Genomic DNA, 23,710 nt, shown 5'->3' on the forward strand with positions numbered 1-23,710 from the left:
GTGCTTGTAATCAGCTGTTTGCCAGACTCATTGAAATGTTTGGCGCCCGTGCATGTGTGACTACCACTTTATTCAATCTACATGTCGCTGTGGGTGGCTGCAGTGACCAGAAGAGTGGGACATGGGAACCTCGTCAGACTTTTATCACCTATCCCATGGAAATCAGAAGGAGTGCCGCGCTGCTCCTACTTTTTCTGATCAGGACCATAGTTGGGACATCCCTTCATACCCTGAGCAGGAAGCGTAGCGCTCCCATTGATTTCAATGGGAGTGAAGGTATTGCTCAGACAGTGATGTCTGTCCCTGCTGCACTGACAGCGTGTCGGACGATTAGCTGATGGGTGGGGGTTCCGAGGGGCGAACCCCCCCTGCCCCATCAACTACTGATGACCGTCCATCAGTTTAAAAAAGCTGGAATACCCCTTTTAATAGGACTAATTGCAAGGAAGTGGTCATTAGAACAGACCGCCATTTAGAATATCTGATCTGTACAATGTTTCAGGGCTAAACTAGCGGGTATATAGTGCCAATTTAAAAAGTCATAAGGCACCTTTTGACGTTGAAGTGTCCAAACTCCTCAGAAGGGTTATATCAATGTTTTATGGACTCCTTTTGACTATGAATGGAGGTGGGCTGAATGATGCCCGCCTGGTCCACCTGCATTCACGACTATCGCTGTAGGCCACCCAAAAGTCGTTCCATTTAAAGGGGCTTTGAGCGGAGACGTTCTTCATACGTGCCCTCTGACTTATTAATAGTAAGGCTGAATTCACACGTCTGTATGTGAGTTGCACCCAAAGAACTCTGGGGCAACTTACAACGGACACCCATCCATGTGCTGCCTGTTCTCCTCAGACATGTTAACATCGCATGTTTGATCTCATCCGCAAAAATGAATGAGGTGGGACATGCAGCGATTTTTCCAGCCAGATTAGAACATTTTCCATAGACTGAACATGGGTTACAATCATGAGATACGCTGTAGGCACCTTAAAGATCCCCTGCCGTGTATTCCTCTGTGTTACCTCTGTGTGATCGCAGCAACCAGTCTCTGCCCTAATAGGTGCAGATCATGGCTGAAGCGTAACTAAGACCGTTCCTGTTACAACCAATACCCAGTTTGCTAAACGAGGGCTTCTGACAAGTCTCCGCGGTTTTGTTCTTGGCTCGCCTCTAAGTGCAGACTTGACTATTTTTGTCTTTCAGCCTCTTAAAGGGGTTGTCCCGCGCCGAACCGGGTTTTTTTTTTTTTTCAATAGCCCCCCCCGTTCGTCGCGAGACAAACCCGATGCAGGGGTTAAAAAAGAAAACCGGATAGTGCTTACCTGAATCCCCGCGCTCCGGTGACTTCTTACTTACCTTGTGAAGATGGCCGCCGGGATCTTCACCCTCGGTGGACCGCAGGTCTTCTGTGCGGTCCATTGCCGATTCCAGCCTCCTGATTGGCTGGAATCGGCACACGTGACGGGGCGGAGCTACGAGGAGCCGCTCTCCGGCACGAGCGGCCCCATTCAGAAAAGAAGAAGACCGGACTGCGCAAGCGCTTCTAATCCGGCGATTAGACGCTGAAAATTAGACGGAACCATGGAGACGGGGACGCCAGCAACGGAGCAGGTAAGTGAATAATTTCTGTATGGCTCATAATTAATGCACAATGTACATTACAAAGTGCATTAATATGGCCATACAGAAGTGTATAACCCCACTTTGTTTCGTGGGACAACCCCTTTAATTTTCTGGAAATGTTTAACGTTAAACGGCAGTTTTTGTTCTGCACAATTGGAATGTGGTTTTTCTTTTCTGTTTTTGATCTGTAACTAATTCCACGTGTTGGAATAAATGTTTTATCAAGTATACTGCCCCGCAGCGTGATAATGGAGTCGTCACCCCCCCCCCCCCCCAGCTGGATTCGTACATCCAAGCAGCCAGGTGGTAGTCGGTGCACCTAGATATTCGCTACAGGTGTGTAAAGTGGAAATAAACTTTTTCAAAACTTTTGGCATATTATGGTAACATATCAAACATTTTGTAGTCGGCGGGTCCATGGTGCAGACGGATTTTTGCCCGTCAGCGGTTTATTTGACCCTACTGCACATTTGGCTGTTAGTGTGAGTGGTGTACGGCTCCGCAGGCTTTCTATGGAGCCTGTATATACTCTAATAGAAATAGCCGAACAGGCACAGTGCTAAATTGAATGCTTCTGCCTGTTCCTTTTAGCAATCAGTGGGAGTCTCAGCAGCTGGACGCTCACCGATAAAACCTCGCGCCACTCTGTCAAAGTTTGTAAGAAGTTTACTTTTTTAAAGCGACATTCCCATCTCAGATATTTATGGCATATCCACAGGATGCACCATGAATGTCGGAGAGATGTAACTCACTCTTTTGGGATTCGCACTTATTCTTTGAAAAAGGGGTCCACTGGCCGCTCTCCTGCTTCGCTGCCGCAGCGGTAGGGCAGCAACTGCCAGACTTGTCACTGAAATCTACGGGAGTGATGACTTCTGTTTCTGCGGCTCCTTATGGTCATCAGAGCTTTACCTGTAATAGAAGCTTCTCTCTAAGCCCTTGCCTACCGCTGTGTGATCTACTTGGCGCCGCTTATCTCTGACCTATCTGGCATCAGCTGTATTCATGCGGATCTTCCATGTCGGGCTGTAGATGTTGGCACGGATTTTGGTGTGAATCTGCACAAAAAAAACCAAAGTGCAGACTATGCTGTAGATATTAGCACAGATCCGCACCTAAATCCTCTGCCCGTTTCTCTGCCGATGCCCCCGGGTGCTGAAGTGACCTGCTTTTATCATAAAGGGAAGATCCCACTGGCTGATGCTAGATGGATAAATACAGATGGATAGATGTAGACACGGCTAACGCACGCAAGGGAGTCACACACATACGTACGGCCGGGGGACAGCAGCAGAAGCGTGGATTTCTATTGGCTAATAGAAATGTATTCTGCCTGACAACAATGTCAGGGATACATTTCTATTGGCCCAGTGTGCACGTGTAAAGCGCTTCCAGGCGAGCGTCACAGCCTCGCGCATGCACCGTTGCGCCATTGTCTCGCGCGGCTGCCTTCATTCTGCGCTTCCTGACAAGGCAATGTACGCATACGTGATTAGTGACGTATGCGTACATTGACCTGAAGGTAGCGCAATGTACACTACATGACCGGATGGAGGAAAATCGTGTGGCTGGAGGTCACGTGACCGAAGTGACAAGCGGCTCCAGGAGAAGATTTGGGAGAAGAAGAGGTAAGCAGGCTGCCTGGGGAGCAATAGGTAAGGATATAATTTTTTGTTTTTAATGACAGAACCCCTTTAACCCTTGGTATGCTGCAGCCAATCACGACATCAAGGCAGCTCGCCACAGAGAAGGGATTGCCTCGGTCACCCTGATGGCCTGGCGTGCCTTCTCCATGTCCTAATAGGCATACAGCCGATCTTATAGGCTGCCTGTCAGTTTGTGTCCACCAAGGCAGAGACGAAATACAAATACAGTTCAAGAATTCCGTACAAAGTGCTTGTGGAGTCCTCCGTACACAGAACTACATCTGCCAGCCGTCTGCTGCGACTTGTAGTCCCACACATTCGCTCCCACCTCCGTTTACTACCTTTTGATGCGATTCCAGCAGTTTGCCTCTACAAAGATGGCGGCTGCTGCACTTCCTTTTTCCGGTTTGTTGGGCGGAAGTGATGTCAGCGAGAAAGATGGCGGAGAGCAGGAGCGGGCCGCAATGGCCCCCCGAGACCGGAGCGCGATTGGCGGCAGTGCGGGTACCGCAGGGTTGGGCCTGTCTGCTTGGGATATTCTCTCTGCTCTTGTCTGTGGGGCCCGCGGGGGCCACAACACACTGGGTGGTGACCGAGGACGGCAAGATCCAGCAACAGGTAAGAGGGCACGATGACAGGAGGGGGGAAGGAGGAAAAGGGCACGCTGACAGGAGGGTGGAAGAGGGCAAAGGGCACGGTGAGAGGAGGATAAAAGAGGACACAGGGCACGATGACAGGAGGGTGGAAGGAGAGACACAGGGCACACTGACAGGATGTGGCATGGGGTACCTGACAGGTGAAAACGAGGACGAGGGAACTGACAGCAGGGCGAATAGGAGGGCACGCTGGCATTAGGTAGCAGGGGGCGCAGGTAGGGGCATAGGGGGCACCTCACAGGAGGTGAGGACAGCGGTGGTCTTGGGATGAGTGGGGGTCCCAGCGGTCAGACATCTGCCCCGTGCTGTGGACATCCTGTGGGGGGGATGTTTATAACGGGAAAGCGTCTTTCATTAAAAATAGAAAGTTGGTGCTCGTAGAATATCTGTTTGCCCGCTGGCCGGCGGCCTCCTGGGTGCGCCCATGCTGGCCGGCGTTGCATCAAGAAAATGACATGGGCATGTAACATAAAAGATGACCCGCAGCCGGACCCCCACCGCCACCAGTTGTGTCCGAGACCCTCAGCTGCACCGCGAATTGCAGAGCGCACAATAGGACAGTCATCCGTTGAAAATGCCTGGAATCCCCCTTTAAGGGATCCTCTGGAGAAAACTGATGCCCTGAGCCCCGCCAGCGGGACGGGATCATCATTTATGGCTGCAGTGTTTTCGGCCCCATTCTGGTGTCACATTAACCCCTTAGTGACCGGCCCATTTTGTGCCTTCAGGACCAAGCACTTTTCACAATCGCATTGCAAGAGCCACAACGCGTTGGCATCGCTGGATGAGGGCTTGGTTGCTTTTGGGGACAAATTGTATATTTTCCTGGCCGCACTCCGGGGGCCACATAATGTGCAGCAGGACTTTAATTTTTTTTTTGTTTGAACCCCCCACCATGATTTCTGCCGTTGTTCTTCGAGTTCTTTTCACGACGTTCACCATTCAGTAACAATAATATAATTTTCTTCTTCTGTCCGTGAAGCTCCGTCGGGGCTGCTCTGTGGGAAGAGTCGGACCTCAGACTGGTACCAATAAAACTATGTGGAATTTGGGAATTGGTTTTTATTGTTTTTTTTTTTTGGGAGGCGAACAAAAGAAAAATAGCAATTCTGGCGTTCGTTTTTAAAATGATTATTATGGTGTTCACCAAGGGAGAGAAATAACAAAATATTGCCTATTAGCTGCCGGTTCTTAAATCATTTTTTTTCATATATCCAGTTAAAGGTTTTTGTGGGAAAAAAAGTATATATATATTTTTTTTAAACTGTTTTTTTACTTAAACTTTATTGAATTTTTTTGACACTATATTTTAGTCCCTCTTGAGGACCAGAAGCTTGCTAGAAGCATTCTACAATGCCTATGACATTGGCCTATCACGTTTGCCTGGGTCTTTTAGGCTGAGTTACATGGCAGGCATGAAAGCCTTTGGTCAAGGCTCCGGCTGCCATATTGGTACCAGTTGGTACGTTGCGATTGCGTTATCCCTTCTCCTTGTCATCTGCTTACAATCTGTAGTTGCTATTGATTGTGGCATGTAGGGGGTTATACTACCAGGGTCTGAGGTTTCTCCATTCCTGGGTGTTGGAGCAGGAGCCTGGCTGTCAGTCAGTCAAGCTGCTACCATAAAAGTTGTATGTGCAGGTGTAGTAGCCCATTATCGACCGCTGTAAAAAGGTGTAATGCCATCACTAAGGGGTTAACGGCATGTTCACCATTGTACCTTCTGGGTAACTGCACCACCACTAGAGGGAGTGTGATGGCCCTTGGTTACACATGAGAAGAAGTAACACGTTGTCTATATCTGACCTCTCCTTAGTGGTGGCCGCAGGGGGTCAGAATATTATCACTTATGTCTATACTGATACAGTAGATGTGAACAGAGGTGAGTTATATACCTTCCCTATACATCACTAATTCCTGGGTCATCACCCAAGGGGTAACACCCGAGCAGCTCAGATTGTTTTACAAAAATTTGCACATTTGTTCTACAGGAGTGCAAAATTTCGTAAAAATCCTAGATGGCCGGATGTTACCCCATACGCGATTTGTGCTGGAATTACCCCTCTATAGTTCCTGCCTCGCAGCAGCTGCCGCCGTGTCTTTGGGGGATAATACACTTTATTAGATAGTTCTAGAATATTGGGCGGCACTGATCGCTCTCATCATGGCAGCCAAAAAAGGAGAAATCCAGACAAAAGACAAACACCGCCATGTAGATTATAGAATTCTTTATTTATTAGAAGAGCAATAAGCAACATTGTAATGAAATATTACCGGCCCTTTAATAAATGACACAATGATCACAGTGACTCTCAGGTTAGGACCGCTGGAGACCACAGACCTTCTGACCAGTCCACCGATGTCCTGAGATGAGAGCCGCCGGACCCAAAGATCCAGAGGAAGGCGAAAAATCCCCCCGGAGAGTTCTACCTCGGGGGGGGCAAAAAATTCCTTCCTGACCCCAAATGTGGCGATCGGCTATCACCCTGGATCCCATCTGTCCTGCTGCATATTGCTGTATAGATGTCTGTAGTTGATGCTGTAGAGATAAATACAACCTGCTCCGAAGAGCTTACAATCTAATGTATAACAGATTCCTGCTCCAAAGAGCTTACAATCTAATATATAATCGACATTCTGCCACAAGAGCTTACAATCTAATATATAATAGATGTCCTACTCCCAAGAGCTTACAATCTAATATATCAGATTCCTGCTCCAAAGAGCTTACAATCTAATATATAATCGACATTCTGCCACAAGAGCTTACAATCTAATATATAATAGATGTCCTACTCCCAAGAGCTTACAATCTAATATATAACAGATTCCTGCTCCAAAGAGCTTACAATCTAATATATAATCGACATTCTGCCACAAGAGCTTATAATCTAATATATAACAAATATCCTACTCCTTAAAGACCTTTCACACAAGACGAAATATTCCACAATAGTGCACCAAAATCTGCCCCCATCCTCATGAGGCCCTCTGTTGGTCTGCCTATGCTACACCCGTCCTCATGAGACTTTCTGTCGGTCTGCCCATGCCACTCCCGTCCTCATGAGGCTTTCTGTCGGTCTGCTCACTCCACTCCCCCCCCCCCCCCCCCCCCCCCCCCCCCGCTCTCATGAGGCCCTCTGTCGGTCTGCCCACTGACCCATGTCCTCATGAGGCCCTCTGTCGGTCTGCCCACGCCACCCCCGCCCTCATGAGGCCCTCTGTCGGTCTGCCCACGCCACCCCCCGCCCTCATGAGGCCCTCTGTCGGTCTGCCCACGCCACCCCCGCCCTCATGAGGCCCTCTGTCGGTCTGCCCACGCCACCCCCGCCCTCATGAGGCCCTCTGTCGGTCTGCCCACGCCACCCCCGCCCTCATGAGGCCCTCTGTCGGTCTGCCCACGCCACCCCCGCCCTCATGAGGCCCTCTGTCGGTCTGCCCACGCCACCCCCGCCCTCATGAGGCCCTCTGTCGGTCTGCCCACGCCACCCCCGCCCTCATGAGGCCCTCTGTCGGTCTGCCCACGCCACCCCCGCCCTCATGAGGCCCTCTGTCGATCTGCCCACGCCACCCCCGTCCTCATGAGGCCCTCTGTCGGTCTGCCCACGCCCCCCCCCCCGCCCTCTGTCGGTCTGCCCACGCCCCCCCCCCCCCCGCCCTCTGTCGGTCTGCCCACGCCCCCCCCCCCGCCCTCTGTCGGTCTGCCCACGACCCCCCCCCCCCACCCCCCCCGTCCTCATGAGGCCCTCTGTCGGTCTGCCCACGACACCCCCCCCCCCCCCGTCCTCATGAGGCCCTCTGTCGGTCTGCCCACGCCCCCCCCCCCCCCGTCCTCATGAGGCCCTCTGTCGGTCTGCCCACGCCCCCCCCCCCCTCCTCATGAGGCCCTCTGTCGGTCTGCAACCGCCACCCCTGCCCTCATGAGGCCCTCTGTCGGTCTGCCCACGCCACCCCCCCCCCTCATGAGGCCCTCTGTCGGTCTGCCCACGCCACCCCCCCCCTCATGAGGCCCTCTGTCGGTCTGCCCACGCCACCCCCGCCCTCATGAGGCCCTCTGTCGGTCTGCCCACGCCACCCCCGCCCTCATGAGGCCCTCTGTCGGTCTGCCCACGCCACCCCCGCCCTCATGAGGCCCTCTGTCGGTCTGCCCACGCCACCCCCGCCCTCATGAGGCCCTCTGTCGGTCTGCCCACGCCACCCCCGCCCTCATGAGGCCCTCTGTCGGTCTGCCCACGCCACCCCCGCCCTCATGAGGCCCTCTGTCGGTCTGCCCACGCCACCCCCGCCCTCATGAGGCCCTCTGTCGGTCTGCCCACGCCACCCCCCGCCCTCATGAGGCCCTCTGTCGGTCTGCCCACGCCACCCCTCGTCCTCATGAGGCCCTCTGTCGGTCTGCCCACGCCACCCCTCGTCCTCATGAGGCCCTCTGTCGGTCTGCCCACGCCCCCCCCTCGTCCTCATGAGGCCCTCTGTCGGTCTGCCCACGCCACCCCCGCCCTCATGAGGCCCTCTGTCGGTCTGCCCACGCCACCCCCGCCCTCATGAGGCCCTCTGTCGGTCTGCCCCCCCCCCCGTCCTAATGAGGCCCTCTGTCGGTCTGCCCACGCCACCCCCGCCCTCATGAGGCCCTCTGTCGGTCTGCCCACGCCCCCCCCCCGTCCTCATGAGGCCCTCTGTCGGTCTGCCCACGCCCCCCCCCGCCCTTATGAGGCCCTCTGTCGGTCTGCCCACGCCCCCCCCCCCGCCCTCATGAGGCCCTCTGTCGGTCTGCCCACGCCCCCCCCCCCCCGTCCTCATGAGGCCCTCTGTCGGTCTGCCCACGCCCCCCCCCCCCGTCCTCATGAGGCCCTCTGTCGGTCTGCCCACGCCCCCCCCCCGTCCTCATGAGGCCCTCTGTCGGTCTGCCCACGCCCCCCCCCTGTCCTCATGAGGCCCTCTGTCGGTCTGCCCACGCCCCCCCCCCCTCATGAGGCCCTCTGTCGGTCTGCCCACGCCCCCCCCCCTTGTCCTCATGAGGCCCTCTGTCGGTCTGCCCACGCCCCCCCCCCCGTCCTCAAGAGGCCCTCTGTCTGTCTGCCCACGCCCCCCCCCCCCCTGTCCTCATGAGGCCCTCTGTCGGTCTGCCCACGCCCCCCCCCCCCCGTCCTCATGAGGCCCTCTGACGGTCTGCCCACGCCCCCCCCCCCCCGTCCTCATGAGGCCCTCTGACGGTCTGCCCACGCCCCCCCCCCTGTCCTCATGAGGCCCTCTGTCGGTCTGCCCACGCCCCCCCCTTGTCCTCATGAGGCCCTCTGTCGGTCTGCCCACGCCCCCCCCCCCCCCTTGTCCTCATGAGGCCCTCTGTCGGTCTGCCCACGCCCCCCCCCCCCCCCGTCCTCAAGAGGCCCTCTGTCGGTCTGCCCACGCCCCCCCCCCCCTTGTCCTCATGAGGCCCTCTGTCGGTCTGCCCACGCCCCCCCCCCCTTGTCCTCATGAGGCCCTCTGTCTGTCTGCCCACGCCCCCCCCCCGTCCTCATGAGGCCCTCTGTCGGTCTGCCCACGCCCCCCCCCCCCCTGTCCTCATGAGGCCGTTGTTCTGTTATTGTTTGTTAATTTCAGACATAAATTATAGCAGATGTGGCGGGCCATAAGCAGCACCACATGATGCTAGGCCATGCTCAGTCTTTTAAAAAGCAGTGGGGCCAATAGAGGATATCAAAAAGTGACACATTTTGGTGCACAAGATGCCATGCGCCAAGTTTTGTGACTTTTACATGCCAGAAAACTAAAAGATTTCAATAAATCTGCCCCATTGGTCCAGATATGCACATTCTCCCCGCTACACCATGTGTGAACCGGGCCTCCGCACATAGGGAGGAGCTACATACCTGCAGCTCCCTTCTACAAACCTGCACCCCTCCCCTACGTACGTGTGCCCCCTTCTCTACTTCCTTGCACCCCTTCTCTACAAACCTGTACCCCCTCCCTTACATACCTGTGCAACCCTTCTCTACATACCTGTACCCCTCCTTTACATACCTGTGCAAGCCTTCTCTACATACCTGTACCCCTCCTTTACATACCTGTACCCCCCTTCTACATACCTGTGCCCCCTCCTCTTCTTCCTTGCACCCCTCCCTCTACATACCTGTACCCCCTTCTACAAACCTGTACCCCCTCCCCTACATACCTGTGCAACCCTTCTCTACATACCTGTACCCCTCCTTTACATACCTGTACCCCCCTTCTACATACCTGTGCCCCCTCCTCTTCTTCCTTGCACCCCTCCCTCTACATACCTGTACCCCCTACTACATACCTGTGCCCCCTCCTCTTCTTCCTTGCACCCCCTCCCCTACATACCTGTACCCCCTTCTACATACCTGTACCCCTCTTCTACATAGCTGTGCCCCCTCCTCTTCTTCCTTGCACCCCGCCCTTTACATACCTGTTCCCCCTCTTCTACATACCTGTGCCCCCTCCTCTACTTCCTTGCACCCCCTCCCCTACATACCTGTTCCCCCTCTTCTACATACCTGTGCCCCCTCCTCTTCTTCCTTGCACCCCTCCCTCTACATATCTGTACCCCCTTCTACAAACCTGTACCCCCTCCCCTACATACCTGTGCCCCCTCCTCTTCTTCCTTGCACCCCGTCCCCTACATACCTGTACCCCTCTTCTACATACCTGTGCCCCCTCCTCTACTTCCTTGCACCCCTTCTCTACATACCTGTACCCCTCTTCTACATTCCTGTGCCCCCTCCTCTTCTTCCTTGCACCCCGCCCTTTACATACCTGCACCTGTCCTCTTCAAGATGTCACCGTGAAGTGACACAAGGTGGTTCTGGTTAGAGCTTTGAACATTCTGAACCACTTGTGACATCATGTGATGCTTGTAATGTCATGTGATTTGTGATGTCATCATAACTGCTGCTGGTTTTCTGTGTATCCAGATAAAAGTATTAAAGCTGGGCTGAATGTATTGTCCTTATTGCAATTAACAGTCATTTTATCACCTACATGTATCCCTACAGAAGCCAATTATACACTTTTTCAAGGTTCTATATGTATGTATTGTATGCCGTTTCCATACTATTGACACCCCCACCTCCTAGTTACAGAACAAATCATCCAAGCGGGGTAACACTCCACCATCTCCGATTTTTAAACTTTGCACTTTGAAACTTTGCACATAGTTTGTTACTAGAATGTGTGCAAGAATTTCAGTTTTCAGAACCATCGGGATCCGGGGATCCCGACCAAATATTACCAAAAACACCTTAATATGCATCACATCATGAATGGGTGAGAAATCTGCTTTTGGACAGGCAATTTGTTCAGCTAAGCAATTATTAATTAATGTCCTCCTTGCTCGTGTATCTCTTCATTGAGTTTCGGCCAAGGTTCAATCGCTAGGCAGTTATATCACCTGCCAGTATCACTTACTATGCGTTGTTTTATTGGCAAAGGTCAATTCATTTTTTTTTTCTAAAAAAAAAAAAAAATTATATATATATATATATATATATATATATATATATATATATATATATATATATATATATATATATATATATATATATATAAATCATATCTATCTATATGATATCGCATATATTGAAGTTTCTTACCACAAAAATAAATTTTTTTTCCAGCTTTGACTCCAAAGTGGAAACAAAAATTGAAAAAAATTATCCTTGGGGGATATTAAACCAATATTACTTGTAGTGTTAGGGCTCATTCACATAGACGTAAGCATATTTTGATCTGTGGGTACGTTGCATATTACTCACATACGCACAAACTGAAAATCGCAGTCCCATTCACTTCTACGGCCGATTTCACTCCATAATATGGAATTTTTTTGGCAATTTTTTCACATGACTGAAAATTGCATGAAAAATATGCAGGTGAGAATGAAGCTATTGAAATCAATAGGTTATATTGACTTTATATTACGTGTACAATACGGATTGTAGTTATGCCCATATGAATGTCCTAAATCTTCATTGCACATCCTCCTACGTACAATGCTGTAAAGATATGAATTATAAAACATGATGGTTCTCGGTGGCATTCGGAAAATTGACACCCCTGTAGCTCTTGACCCTATTATCCCATTGGGTCTGATAATTAAGATTTGTATGTGCATTGTTGTAATGAACAAATGTTCACATTTCTTGAAAATCAGAGATAGATGAGGTAAAGCCCCCTGGTAAAAGCACCGAGTCATGACTAACTCCTAGGAGGACGTCACATTCTGTCATTTTCTTGGCAGGGGGTTTTTGTGGTTTGCCATTGCCTTTCCCAGCCATCTTTTACCCCACAAAGCTGCGTGCCCAGAGATAGTCAGGTGTTAACTCTTAGGTGCTTTGTCCTGGAATGACTGTACTATAATACTGCCCCCTATGTACAAGAACATAACTACTATAATACTGCTCCCTATATACAAAAATATAACTGCTATAATACTGCCCCCTATGTACAAGAATATAACTACTATAATACTGCCCCCTATGTACAAGAATATAACTACTATAATACTGCCCCCTATGTGCAAGAATATAACTACTATAATACTGATCCCTATGTACAAGAATATAACTACTATAATACTGCCCCCTCTGTACAAGAATATAACTACTATAATACTGCCCCCTCTGTACAAGAATATAACTACTATAATACTGCCCCCCCTATGTACGAAAATATAACTACTATAATACTGCCCCCTATGTACGAGAATATAACTACTATAATACTGCCCCCCCTATGTACGAAAATATAACTACTATAATACTGCCCCCTATGTACGAGAATATAACTACTATAATACTGCCCCCCCTATGTACAAGAATATAACTAATATAATACTGCCCCCTATGTACAAGAATATAACTACTATAATACTGCCCCCCCTATGTACGAAAATATAACTACTATAATACTGCCCCCTATGTACAAGAATATAACTACTATAATACTGCCCCCTATGTACAAGAATATAACTACTATAATACTGCCCCCTATGTACAGGAATATAACTACTATAATACTGCCCCCTATGTACAAGAATATAACTACTATAATACTGCCCCCTATGTACAGGAATATAACTACTATAATACTGCCCCCTATGTACAAGAATATAACTACTATAATACTGCCCCCTATGTACAAGAATATAACTACTATAATACAGCCCACTATGTACAAGAATATAACTACTATAATACTGCCCCCTATGTATAAGAATATAACTACTATAATACTGCCTCCTATGTACAAGAATATAACTACTATAATACTGTCTCCTATGTACAAGAATATAACTACTATAATACTGCCCCTATATACAAGAATATAACTACTATAATACAGCCCACTATGTACAAGAATATAACTACTATAATACTGCTCCTATGCACAAGAATATAACTACTATAATACTGCTCCTATGTACAAGAATATAACTACTATAATACTGTCCCCTATGTACAAGAATATAACTACTATAATACTGCTCCCCTATATACAAGAATATAACTACTATAATACTGCCCCCTATGTACAAGAATATAACTACTATAATACTGCCTCCTATGTACAAGAATATAACTACTATAATACTGCCCCTATGTACAAGAATATAACTACTATAATACTGCCCCAATGTACAAGAATATAACTACTATAATACTGCCCCCTATATACAAGAATACAACTACTATAATACTGCCTCCTATGTACAAGAATATAACTACTATAATACTGCCCCCTATGTACAAGAATATAACTACTATAATACTGCCCCCTATGTTCTATTTTAACACTAATCAGACACAGTTGTGGTCATGTACCATATAGATGTTGGTTCACAGCTCCATTTTTGCAGTACCGTTGTGGTCTCTTTGGGATGTTTCTTGTACGTGGAGTCCAAAATGTACGGATGGAACTAGACCTTCACCCTGCCTCTCGCTGAGGGTCACCTTCTGTGTTAGTATCACAGCCTTCGTGTCTTGCAGGTGGATTCACCCATGAACCTGAAGCACCCCCACGATTTAGTGATTCTTATGAGACAGGAGACCACTGTTGGCTACCTGAAGGAACTAGAGGTGACTATTCCCTTTATTTCTTGCAGTCTTCCCTTTACCGTTGCGTCTCGCATCTCACCTGTCCTTGTCTTATTCCTGCAGAAACACCTTGTAGCTCAGAAAATTCATATTGAGGAAAACGAAGACCGGGACACGGGGCTGGAGCAAAGACACTACAAGGATGACCCGGATTGTGTCCTGGCCAAAGTGCCTCTGGGTGACATGGACTTGTATGATGGCACGTACATGCCGCTGGAGGACAAAAATATCAAGTACTGTGTCTGCTGCTCTATTAACATTGTAATTTATTGTTGAAAGGTTGGGTGGTCTTACAGTGGTGGTACCAATGCCCTCCTTTGGCCTTTTTGCATGAGTTTGTGTACATTGCCTTAACCCTTTCCAATCCAATGTCGGGCCTGCCCCGACATCATCATTTCCCTCCACAGCTCCGATGTCGGGGCAGGCCCGACACTGCAGTGCAGGAGTGGATCTGCACCCGATCGTCAGACACATCAGGTGCAGATACACTCCTGCACTGGTCCTCATTGAGGACCCCCGAGGAGAAGGCAGAAAGGGTTTTTAACCCTTTCTGCCTTCTACTTTACACATTACATAGCGCTCAAGTAGCGCTATGTAATGCATAGAGATTCCGGCCGGCCGGCGATCATGTGACCGCCGGTGTTACCTGACCCCCGGCGGTCACATGAACTCCGAGCCGGGAGCCTGCACTGTGGTACCTGCTTACCTGACCGGCGTCTTGCGTGTTCTCCTTCTGTCTCCCGGCCCGGCGATCATGTGACCGCCAGGTGCCACCTGACCCCAGCGGTCACATGATCGCCGAGCCGGGAGGCAGAAGGAGAATGCGGAAGACGCTGGACAGGTAAGCAGGTCCCTCCACGGTGCAGTGAGCACCTGCACCCTCCTGAACTCTGTCAGTTCAGGAGGGTGCAGGGAAAATGTATTTTTTCTCACCCATTTTCCCCAGCTGCAATTTATTTGGAGCTGGGGAGAATGGGTGAGAAAAAATAAATGGATTGGAAAGGGTTAATCTCACTGGTATCTTGGTTTCCTGTAGTTACTAATGATACTTCCCTCTACCTGTACTAGCTTAGTTGTGAGCTTTTGCTTTCACAGAGCTGCAGTGTAAAGTAGGGAGGAAGGACAGAGCAGCAGCCTGGGCCTTTAATGAGACAGGAGGTCTGTTTTAGGCTACTATAGTCTTCCTTTACAACTAAATCTAGAGAGGGTTGCGATTGTTAATGCGATTTGGTTACTTCTCGCGATGTGACTTCAGCTGGACCCTCATAAAAATTCCCAGCCTGCTGGTTGCTGATTGTAAGTTACTTATCCAACACAGGATAGGTCATCAGTAGCTGATCAGCAGTGGTCTGCTACTGGTTGCCAATGAGCGGCCTGAAGAAGCCACAACACTCACGCTAGTGTCGCGGCCCCATCTCAATCATATGGCGTCACGTTCATTGGTCACCTGGCCTGAGAACACCTCAGTCCCATTCAAGTGAATGGGATTTAGCCGCTATACAATGAGCGCTGCTGTGCTGTCACTTCAGTCAGCTGATCGGTTTTAAAGGGTGGACCCTCACTTGTCAACTGTTGAAGACCTATTTCCTGGTAGCCGCCTAAATCCGTATGATAGATCTAATACCGTGTTTCCCCCAATATAAGACCTACCCTATAATAAGCCCTACCTTGGGAAGGAGGGGGAGGGAGACTTGAAATATGAGCCCTACCGTAAAAATAAGCCCTAGCTACACTAAACGGAAAAAAAGCAATACTTACCTAGCAAACTCCGTTCAGGTCCCTCCCGCTGGGCTGCGGCCGCTTTGACAGGCTTCCCTGCTGCCCTCAATGCCGACGGAGCATCACTTGTTGGTGACAGGGCTTGAATACCGGCGGGCGATGAACCAATCACAGCCATTCATTGAAATAAATCATTCAATGGCTATGATTGGTTCAGAAGCACCACCTCAGCCAATCAAAGCCAGCGCTCGATGAACCAATCAGAGGAATTGCTTACTGGAGGCGGATTATTCAAGCCCTGTTACCATAAAGAGATGCTACATCTGCATTGAGGACTATACGGAAGTCTGCCGGAGTGCCACAGCCCAGCGGGAGGGACCCGAACGTAGCCTGCTAGGTGTGTATAAGACACCCCCGAAAATAAGACCCTGTGTCTCTTTTTGGAGCACAAATTAATATAAGACAGGGTCTTATTTTCAGGAAAACACAATAGATATCAGAAGTTGGCTCAGCTTGGGCCTTGTAATTGTATACTCAAAAGTAGGCCTCAACACTTACCTCCTCTAGGCCTTGGAGAATGACAGGAAAGTTACAGGTAGTGAATGAACCTAACCTGAAACCATCAATGACTAAGCTAGGTGTGTGCGTGCCGTATATAAGTTTAGCACCTTCTACTAGCATGTCACCGATTGGCTATGTGTCTGGAATTATAGCTGAGCCGATTTAATTAACCCATACTGTACTATGTGGGTAAGAAGCAGCCGCCACCTATACATAGAAGATACAGTGGGTAATACACTAATAGACATCATGAAATTGCTGTAAAAACGCTACAACATGTCACTCATAAAGGGGAACTCATTTAGTGGTAATAAGTCCCAGTTAGCAAAAAATGTTTAATGCGTGTTGCAGATCTTAAATTACAGGTCACTCCCAGCCAAAATACACCCTAAAATAGTCATGAGACTTGCGACAGCAAATTGCGCACATTTTTTGGTGGTGCGACTAAAGTCACCATTCAGCGATATGTTCACTTGCTCATGATTTGTGTGTGGGGACTCAAACTTATTTAGAAAAGAATCTGTCAGGAATGCGAAGTCCACACGTGGATTACTGCTGCGGATGTGCTGGCATTTCCGCACAAGAGATAGCCTCGTTGTCCGTCAGTTGGACTAATCCTTGGCTCTTTCATAAAGGACCATTTACACGCAAAGATCTTTTAAAGGATTGAACGTTTTATCGATCATTTTGCATAAAGTGTTAATGGACACTAATGTCCATTAACACTTTATCATCTTCATTTGCATGTTAAAGGGCCTCTGAGAGCTGTTTGCAGAGCCAAGCATGTGGGCTGGGCTCTGCACACAGCTGCATTGTTCTCGTCAGGGCTGCCGGCAGAACACAATGTAATCTCTCGGGTTCCACTGAGAACACAGCATATGGTCTATTGAGAGATATAATTTTTCTCTCTGCAACTGAAAGATGGATTTTAAGCTCACCTTAAAATCATCATTCAGATAAAAAATGCACGATGCCCGCGTTTACACGCAATGATTATCGCTCATTTGTTTGAACGAATTTTGAGTGATAATGCGTGTAAATGGACCTTAAGGAATCTTCAAGAAGCATGAACATGCTTATTAGTCTTGCAGATGACTCTTTCCTCATGGCGAGATCAAAATTCTGAGCAGAGTTTTCTGTGAAGCATGTGAGCAGGGAATAAAAGGGGGGGAGGCGTGGCTTGAGTAACCAAAGCCCTAACAATTATAATTAATAATTTTTTACTTTCTAACAATTGTCTTTTTAATTGTCCATTTTCCAGATCTGAGCTTTCTGTCAGTGAATAGATAAAATATATATTGTTCAGACCCTCGCCGGTCTTGAGAATAGAAAACTTGGCCCCCAACTCTGGTGTATAGAACTTCACTCCCCCATTAATGTCTATGAGACGGCTGAGGGCGCTCGCTTCTTGGTGCTCTGAGTACCTCCTATAGACATCAGTGTTGAATGAAGGCACCTTGCAAGATTGGCTTTTAAACGGCTACCATTTAACTGCTGTGATACCCAGTGAGCGTCGGCTGCTTTAACATGCATCGGCCACAATCAGATCTAGCTCCAATCGCAGCCATTTAACTACTTGGATGCTGCGGTCAAGGCTGACTGCAGCAGCTAAGCAGCTAGTGGAGGGGATTGTAATGGGTGCACCCTTCAGCGCCCAGATCCCCCACCTCCCCCCTGCCAACACAATTGTGTGGTGCCGATGAATCCACACGGCAGCTTAGAGCCCAATGGAGGCTCACAGATTTTCCATGTATTGAAGACGGCAACCGATGAGGGGATAACTTGCTTTCTTGGGCAATCCTTTTATAGTAAGGGCTAATTTCCACGGACGGATTTCTGCCGCGTTTCACGCAGCTGTTAGGTTCTATTGAACCTAATAGCTTTTTCCCTTGCAATGTTCACGCTGCGGGATTCTACAGCGGAATTCCGCAGCGTGAAAGAAATCGCGGCATGTTCTATTTAACGCGGAAAAACGCACAGCCGGCTTCCATTGTAGTAAGTGGAAGCCGTCCGTCACGTGATACTTCCGCTGTAAGCACACTGGAAGTATCGCGTGATTACGCATCACCGCCCATCGCCGGCGCGTCTTCCACTGCACATGCGCGCCGGCCTGCCGGACAGGACTCTCCTGGCAGATCCGAAGAGGTGAGTATGGGGTCTTTGTGGGGCGCCATGTCGGACTCCGCTCCGATATCCTGCTGGCGGAGTCTGACACGGCCGTGGGTAGGAGGCCTAAGTGTGGAATAAACTTTTACTTTGTTTTTAACCAAATGTAACTATGTTATTTATTTTTGAAATGTTTCTTGATCCTCTCGTTTTAATTCACAGCTCAGAGGATTACGTGGACATACATAGTCCGCTACCCCCAGACCTGAAGCAGCCAGACTGCACCCGGATCCTAGAGCTTCCGTTCAGCATTCACGCTTTTCAGCACCTTCGGGTACAAACTCTTAACATTTTGACATTGGATCATTAGTGACATTGGGCCTCATGTATAAGAAGTAGTGCAGACGTAAAGGTGAGCAGCACCTCATAGGCCCTACAGAGCTGCCTGCAGCCGTAGAGCTAGAAGTTATCATTAAAGGGGTTGTCAGTTAAAGGGGTTGTCAGTTAAAGGGGTTGTCAGTTAAGTTTTTTTTCATTGTATTGGAAAACGTTCTGTAACTTTCTCCTGAAGAAAAGGTAAATTAATGTTACACTTTTTTCTACATCTCCGTTTGCTGTCAGTGGCATTTTTGCTACATTCAGAGACTGAGAACTTTTTGGGATATTGATTAAGAAAAACAAATAAAAAAAGGAGACAATCCATGAGATAAAGTTATGTCCTATTCAAAGCATAGGGACTAAAGGCCCATTTACACAAAGCGATGATCGCTCAAAAACACTAAAAAGCGACTGTTTGAACGATAATCGTCTAAACCCGCGCCCATCGTGCACTGCTAGCTGATCGTTAAATTTAGTCCAACCTAAAAATCGTTGTTCAGCCTTATCAGCAGTTCTCCGCGGGGAGTGCTAATAGCATTGTTTCCCACTGGAGAACAAAAGAACTGAAAGCAGATAAGAGCCCCCAGGCTATTAACTGCTTTCAGCTAAGGCTTTATTTGCACACTTAATTGCCTTTAAGTAGCTGAGTAGCTACTTAAAAGTTTATGCAAAATGATCGCTTAAAGCTGTCACTCAAACTACCGTTTGAGCGACCTTCGAGCGATCATCGCTCCGTGTAAATGGGTCTTAACTTGCTGATCGGTGGGGGATCTCACCACTGAGACCACCACTAAACCCAAGAATGGTCGTCCAGTGTGTCCAGGGATTTGGTGTGGTGTTACATTGATGTCAGTGGGACAGCTGGAGATAACCGAGCACTTGACTTATTTCCAGCAGTTCCACTGAAATGATTGAATCAGCAGCACACATATGTGACTGCCGCTCCTTTAGTGCCAGACACATTGGACCCCCGTCCTCAGGATCAGTGGGGGTCCCAGCAGTCAGAATCCCCCTCCCCTCATCCTGCAAGTTATTCATTATCCTGTGGGTAAGGGATAATTTGCTTCTGTGAGAGAACCGCTTTATGAATATCCACTCTTGGAAAGCATCATGTTTTTGTGTAACCCAAATAGACTCAGATTCCCATGCTGATTGATTTATAGTCTCAGTATTTTAGAGGTTGTGACTTCATTCCACTGATACAAGGCTCTAAATCCCCCGCATGGTCATAGGGGCAGATCAGATTTACTCATCGTGTCTCTTATTTAGACAACATAAATTTACTAAACTTAAAAGAGCCACGAACTTTTCAGACAACTTCTGCTCATCTACTAGCTTGTGTTAAGGCCCATTTACACGCAACGATTATCGCTCAAAATTTGTTCAAACGACCGAAAATTAGCGACGATCGTTACATGTAACTGCACAATGCCTTCGTTTACATCTAACGATTATCGCTCATTTTCATCCATTTGAACGAATTTTGAGCGATAGTCGTTGCATATAAAAGGGCCTTAAGTGATTACAATGTCAGAGCAAAAGAATCATTTATTTCTTATATATGCTCTACTACCCTGTTGTACCGCCTCTAGCTTGGATACAAGATGTGATACGGGCAGGCATGGAGACTCTAGTACCCTGTTGTACCGCCTCTAGCTTGGATACAAGATATGATACAGACAGGCATGGAGGCTCTAGTACCCTGTTGTACAACTTCTAGCTTGGATACAAGATGTGATACGGGGGGCATGGAGGCTCTAGTACTCTGTTGTACCACCTTTAGCTTGTATACAAGATGTGATGTGGGCAGGCATGGAGACTCTAGTACCCTGTTGTACCACCTCTAGCTTGGATACAAGATGTGATACGGGGGGCATGGAGACTCTAGTACCCTGTTGTACCACCTCTAGCTTGGATACAAGATGTGATACGGGGGGCATGGAGGCTCTAGTACCCTGTTGTACCACCTCTAGCTTGTATACAAGATGTGATGTGGGCAGGCATGGAGACTCTAGTACCCTGTTGTACCGCCTCTAGCTTGGATACAAGATGTGATACGGAGGGCATGGAGGCTCTAGTACCCTGTTGTACAACTTCTAGCTTGGATACAAGATGTGATACAGGCGGGCATGGAGGCTCTAGTACCCTGTTGTACTGCCCCTAGCTTGTATACAAGATGTGATACGGGCAGGCATGGAGGCTCTAGTACCCTGTTGTACTGCCCCTAGCTTGGATACAAGATGTGATACAGGCGGGCATGGAGGCTCTAGTACCCTGTTGTACCGCCTCTAGCTTGGATACAAGATGTGATACAGTTGGGCATGGTGGCTCTAGTACCCTGTTGTACCGCCTCTAGCTTGGATACAAGATGTGATACAGGCAGGCATGGAGGCTCTAGTACCCTGTTGTACCACCTCTAGCTTGTATACAAGATGTGATACAGGTGGGCATAGAGGCTCTAGTACCCTGTTGTACCGCCTCTAGCTTGGATACAAGATGTGATACGGGCAGACATGGTGGCTCTAGTACCCTGTTGTACCTCCTCTAGCTTGGATACAAGATGTGATACGGGCGGGCATGGAGGCTCTAGTACCCTGTTGTACCGCCTCTAGCTTGCATACAAGATGTGATACAGGCGGGCATGGAGGCTCTAGTACCCTGTTGTACCGCCTCTAGCTTGGATACAAGATGTGATACGGGCAGACATGGAGGCTCTAGTACCCTGTTGTACCGCCTCTAGCTTGGATACAAGATGTGATACGGGCAGACATGGAGGCTCTAGTACCCTGTTGTACCACCTCTAGCTTGGATACAAGATTCCATATGGTATTTCTGCATCCATAAAATAACTGCACAGCACTGAACTCCGCTTGTTTTAGTCACCCCGTCTCCAAGAACATTTTTTGTAAAAAGCGATCAATAAGCTGCATGCACTCCAGCACGGTGCCAGTAGAAACTACCCGGACGGCCTCACACAGCTATATTGACAGAAAAGTAGGGGAAAAAAAAGCTACCGGTTTGAAGGATGGCGGCCGAAAATAAATTTGTTTTCAGTTATTTTATTTTTAAAGAAGTGCAGCAAATAAAGAGTTAGAGGGATCTGGTATCGCCATAACCCTACTGACCCACAGAGTAAAGTTGTCGTTTTTTTTCTGCAGTGTGTAAGCCATAAACCCCCCCCCCCACCCAAAGATGGCGACATTGCGTTTTTTTTCCATTATATTCCACTTAGAATTTCCTTACGTTTTCCAGTACATTCTATGGTACTTTAATTGGAAAATACAACTTGGATATTTTAAGAAATCGGCGCAAAATATTGGCTGAAAACCGCACAGTGTGAAAAAGTGAACCAGACAAGACTAGAAAAGTGAAAGTTGATCCTGATTTGTTGCAATGAGCGCCCCTAGTGTTATCTGTGAGGCCCTCGTGTGTCTGCCATCATCTTCATTGAAGTAATGATTTTCTTGATCTCTCTCTGTAGGGTATTCAGGAAAGGAAGAACCTTTCTGCGCCGCTGCTACCTAAAGAAGATCCTGTGTTCAGCTCCCTGTCCCAGAAGATGGGGAAGAATGTGGATGACATTGGTCACCGACTACATGAGGCCCTTGTGAAGGTATGGAACAGACTGTGTAAGTATATATGAAGCTTTATATACCTGCACCAGCGTCCGCCCAACCTGCGGCGCTCCAGCCGTTGGAAGACTACAACTCCCAGCATGATCCTGACCGCGGCTCGGACTTTATAAATCTACTGACAGATTCCCTTTAAAATCAAACACAAATCTCCTGATGAGAGAGATTAAAAAAGTCAATGCAATTATTTAACAATTGATAAACTTTATTAACCCCTTAATGATGCGGCCCTTTTTTTCCTTCACCCTTCTAAAAAATCATAACTCCTTTATTTATCCATCGGCGTCGCTGTATGAGGGCTTGTTGTTTTTTGCGGGACAAGTTGTATTTTGCAATGGTATTATGTAATGTACCCTACAATGTACTAAAAATGTAAAAAATGTTTAAGTGGAGTAAAATGAAAAAAAAACACGTCATTCCGCCATCTTTCAGTGCGTCTGGTTTTTACGGCACACAAACTGCAACAAAAGTGACATGATAACTTTATTCTATGGGTCAGTACGATTGCTACGATACCAAACTTGTATAGGTTTTTTTTTGTTTTTTTTTTTTGCTGTACTACTTGGGTTTTTTGGGTTTTTTTTTTTAAAGAGATTTCATTTTTTAAAATTATCTTCTGCCACCATCTTCTGCGCGCAACAACTTTTTTTATTTCTCCGTTGACACAGTTGTGCGAGGGCATATTTTTTGCGGGACGTCCTGTAGTTTACGTTGGTGCCATTTCGGAATACATACAACTTTTTGATCGCTTTTTATTGCATTTTTTTCTGGGAGACAGGGTGACCAATAAAGCGCATTTCTGGCGTTCTTTATTTTTTTTTCTGTATGATGTTCACCGTGCCGGGAAAATAATGTGCTACTTTGATAGATTGGACTTTTACGGAGGGAGCGATACCAAATATGTATTTTTGTTTTATTATTTAGATTCTCTTACTGTATATATGGCAAAAGCGGGGTTTTTTGAACATTTATTTTTAATAATTAATAAAACTTTATTCTGATTTTTTTAATTTATTTATTTTTAGTTCCCCTAGGGGACAACAACCAGCGATGCTATGATCGCTCCTGCAGTAGGATGTAAAGCCATAGCATTACATCATACTGTTATCCGGCAGGCGGTCTATCAAGCCACCCCACGGGGATGTCTTGATAGGCATTCTGCCAAGACAGCCCTGTGGATCTCATCACGGGGGCCCTGTACGTGACCCTTGAACATCGTTCGGTGTTTTTTTTAATGACTCTGATCAGCCGCACAGCTGATCGGAGCTATTGCC

At 48.1% G+C, this 23,710-nt stretch overlaps 1 protein-coding gene across 1 annotated transcript in view; it reads left to right on the plus strand.

Annotated features, from left to right (window-relative positions):
• Window positions 1-3,695: 3,695 nt before the first annotated feature.
• The window catches only part of TTC17 (tetratricopeptide repeat domain 17), an 84,435-nt gene continuing 64,420 nt past the window's right edge, over window positions 3,696-23,710 (plus strand). Inside the window, exons 1-5 of the mRNA XM_066583461.1 lie at window positions 3,696-3,890; window positions 13,933-14,022; window positions 14,104-14,273; window positions 18,649-18,760; window positions 22,286-22,417. Of these exons, the coding sequence (XP_066439558.1) occupies window positions 3,696-3,890; window positions 13,933-14,022; window positions 14,104-14,273; window positions 18,649-18,760; window positions 22,286-22,417 (699 nt within the window). The remainder of the gene's footprint in view (window positions 3,891-13,932; window positions 14,023-14,103; window positions 14,274-18,648; window positions 18,761-22,285; window positions 22,418-23,710) is intronic.

The sequence above is a fragment of the Eleutherodactylus coqui genome, chromosome 11 (assembly GCF_035609145.1).
Source record: "Eleutherodactylus coqui strain aEleCoq1 chromosome 11, aEleCoq1.hap1, whole genome shotgun sequence".
Lineage (NCBI taxonomy): Eukaryota > Metazoa > Chordata > Amphibia > Anura > Eleutherodactylidae > Eleutherodactylus > Eleutherodactylus coqui.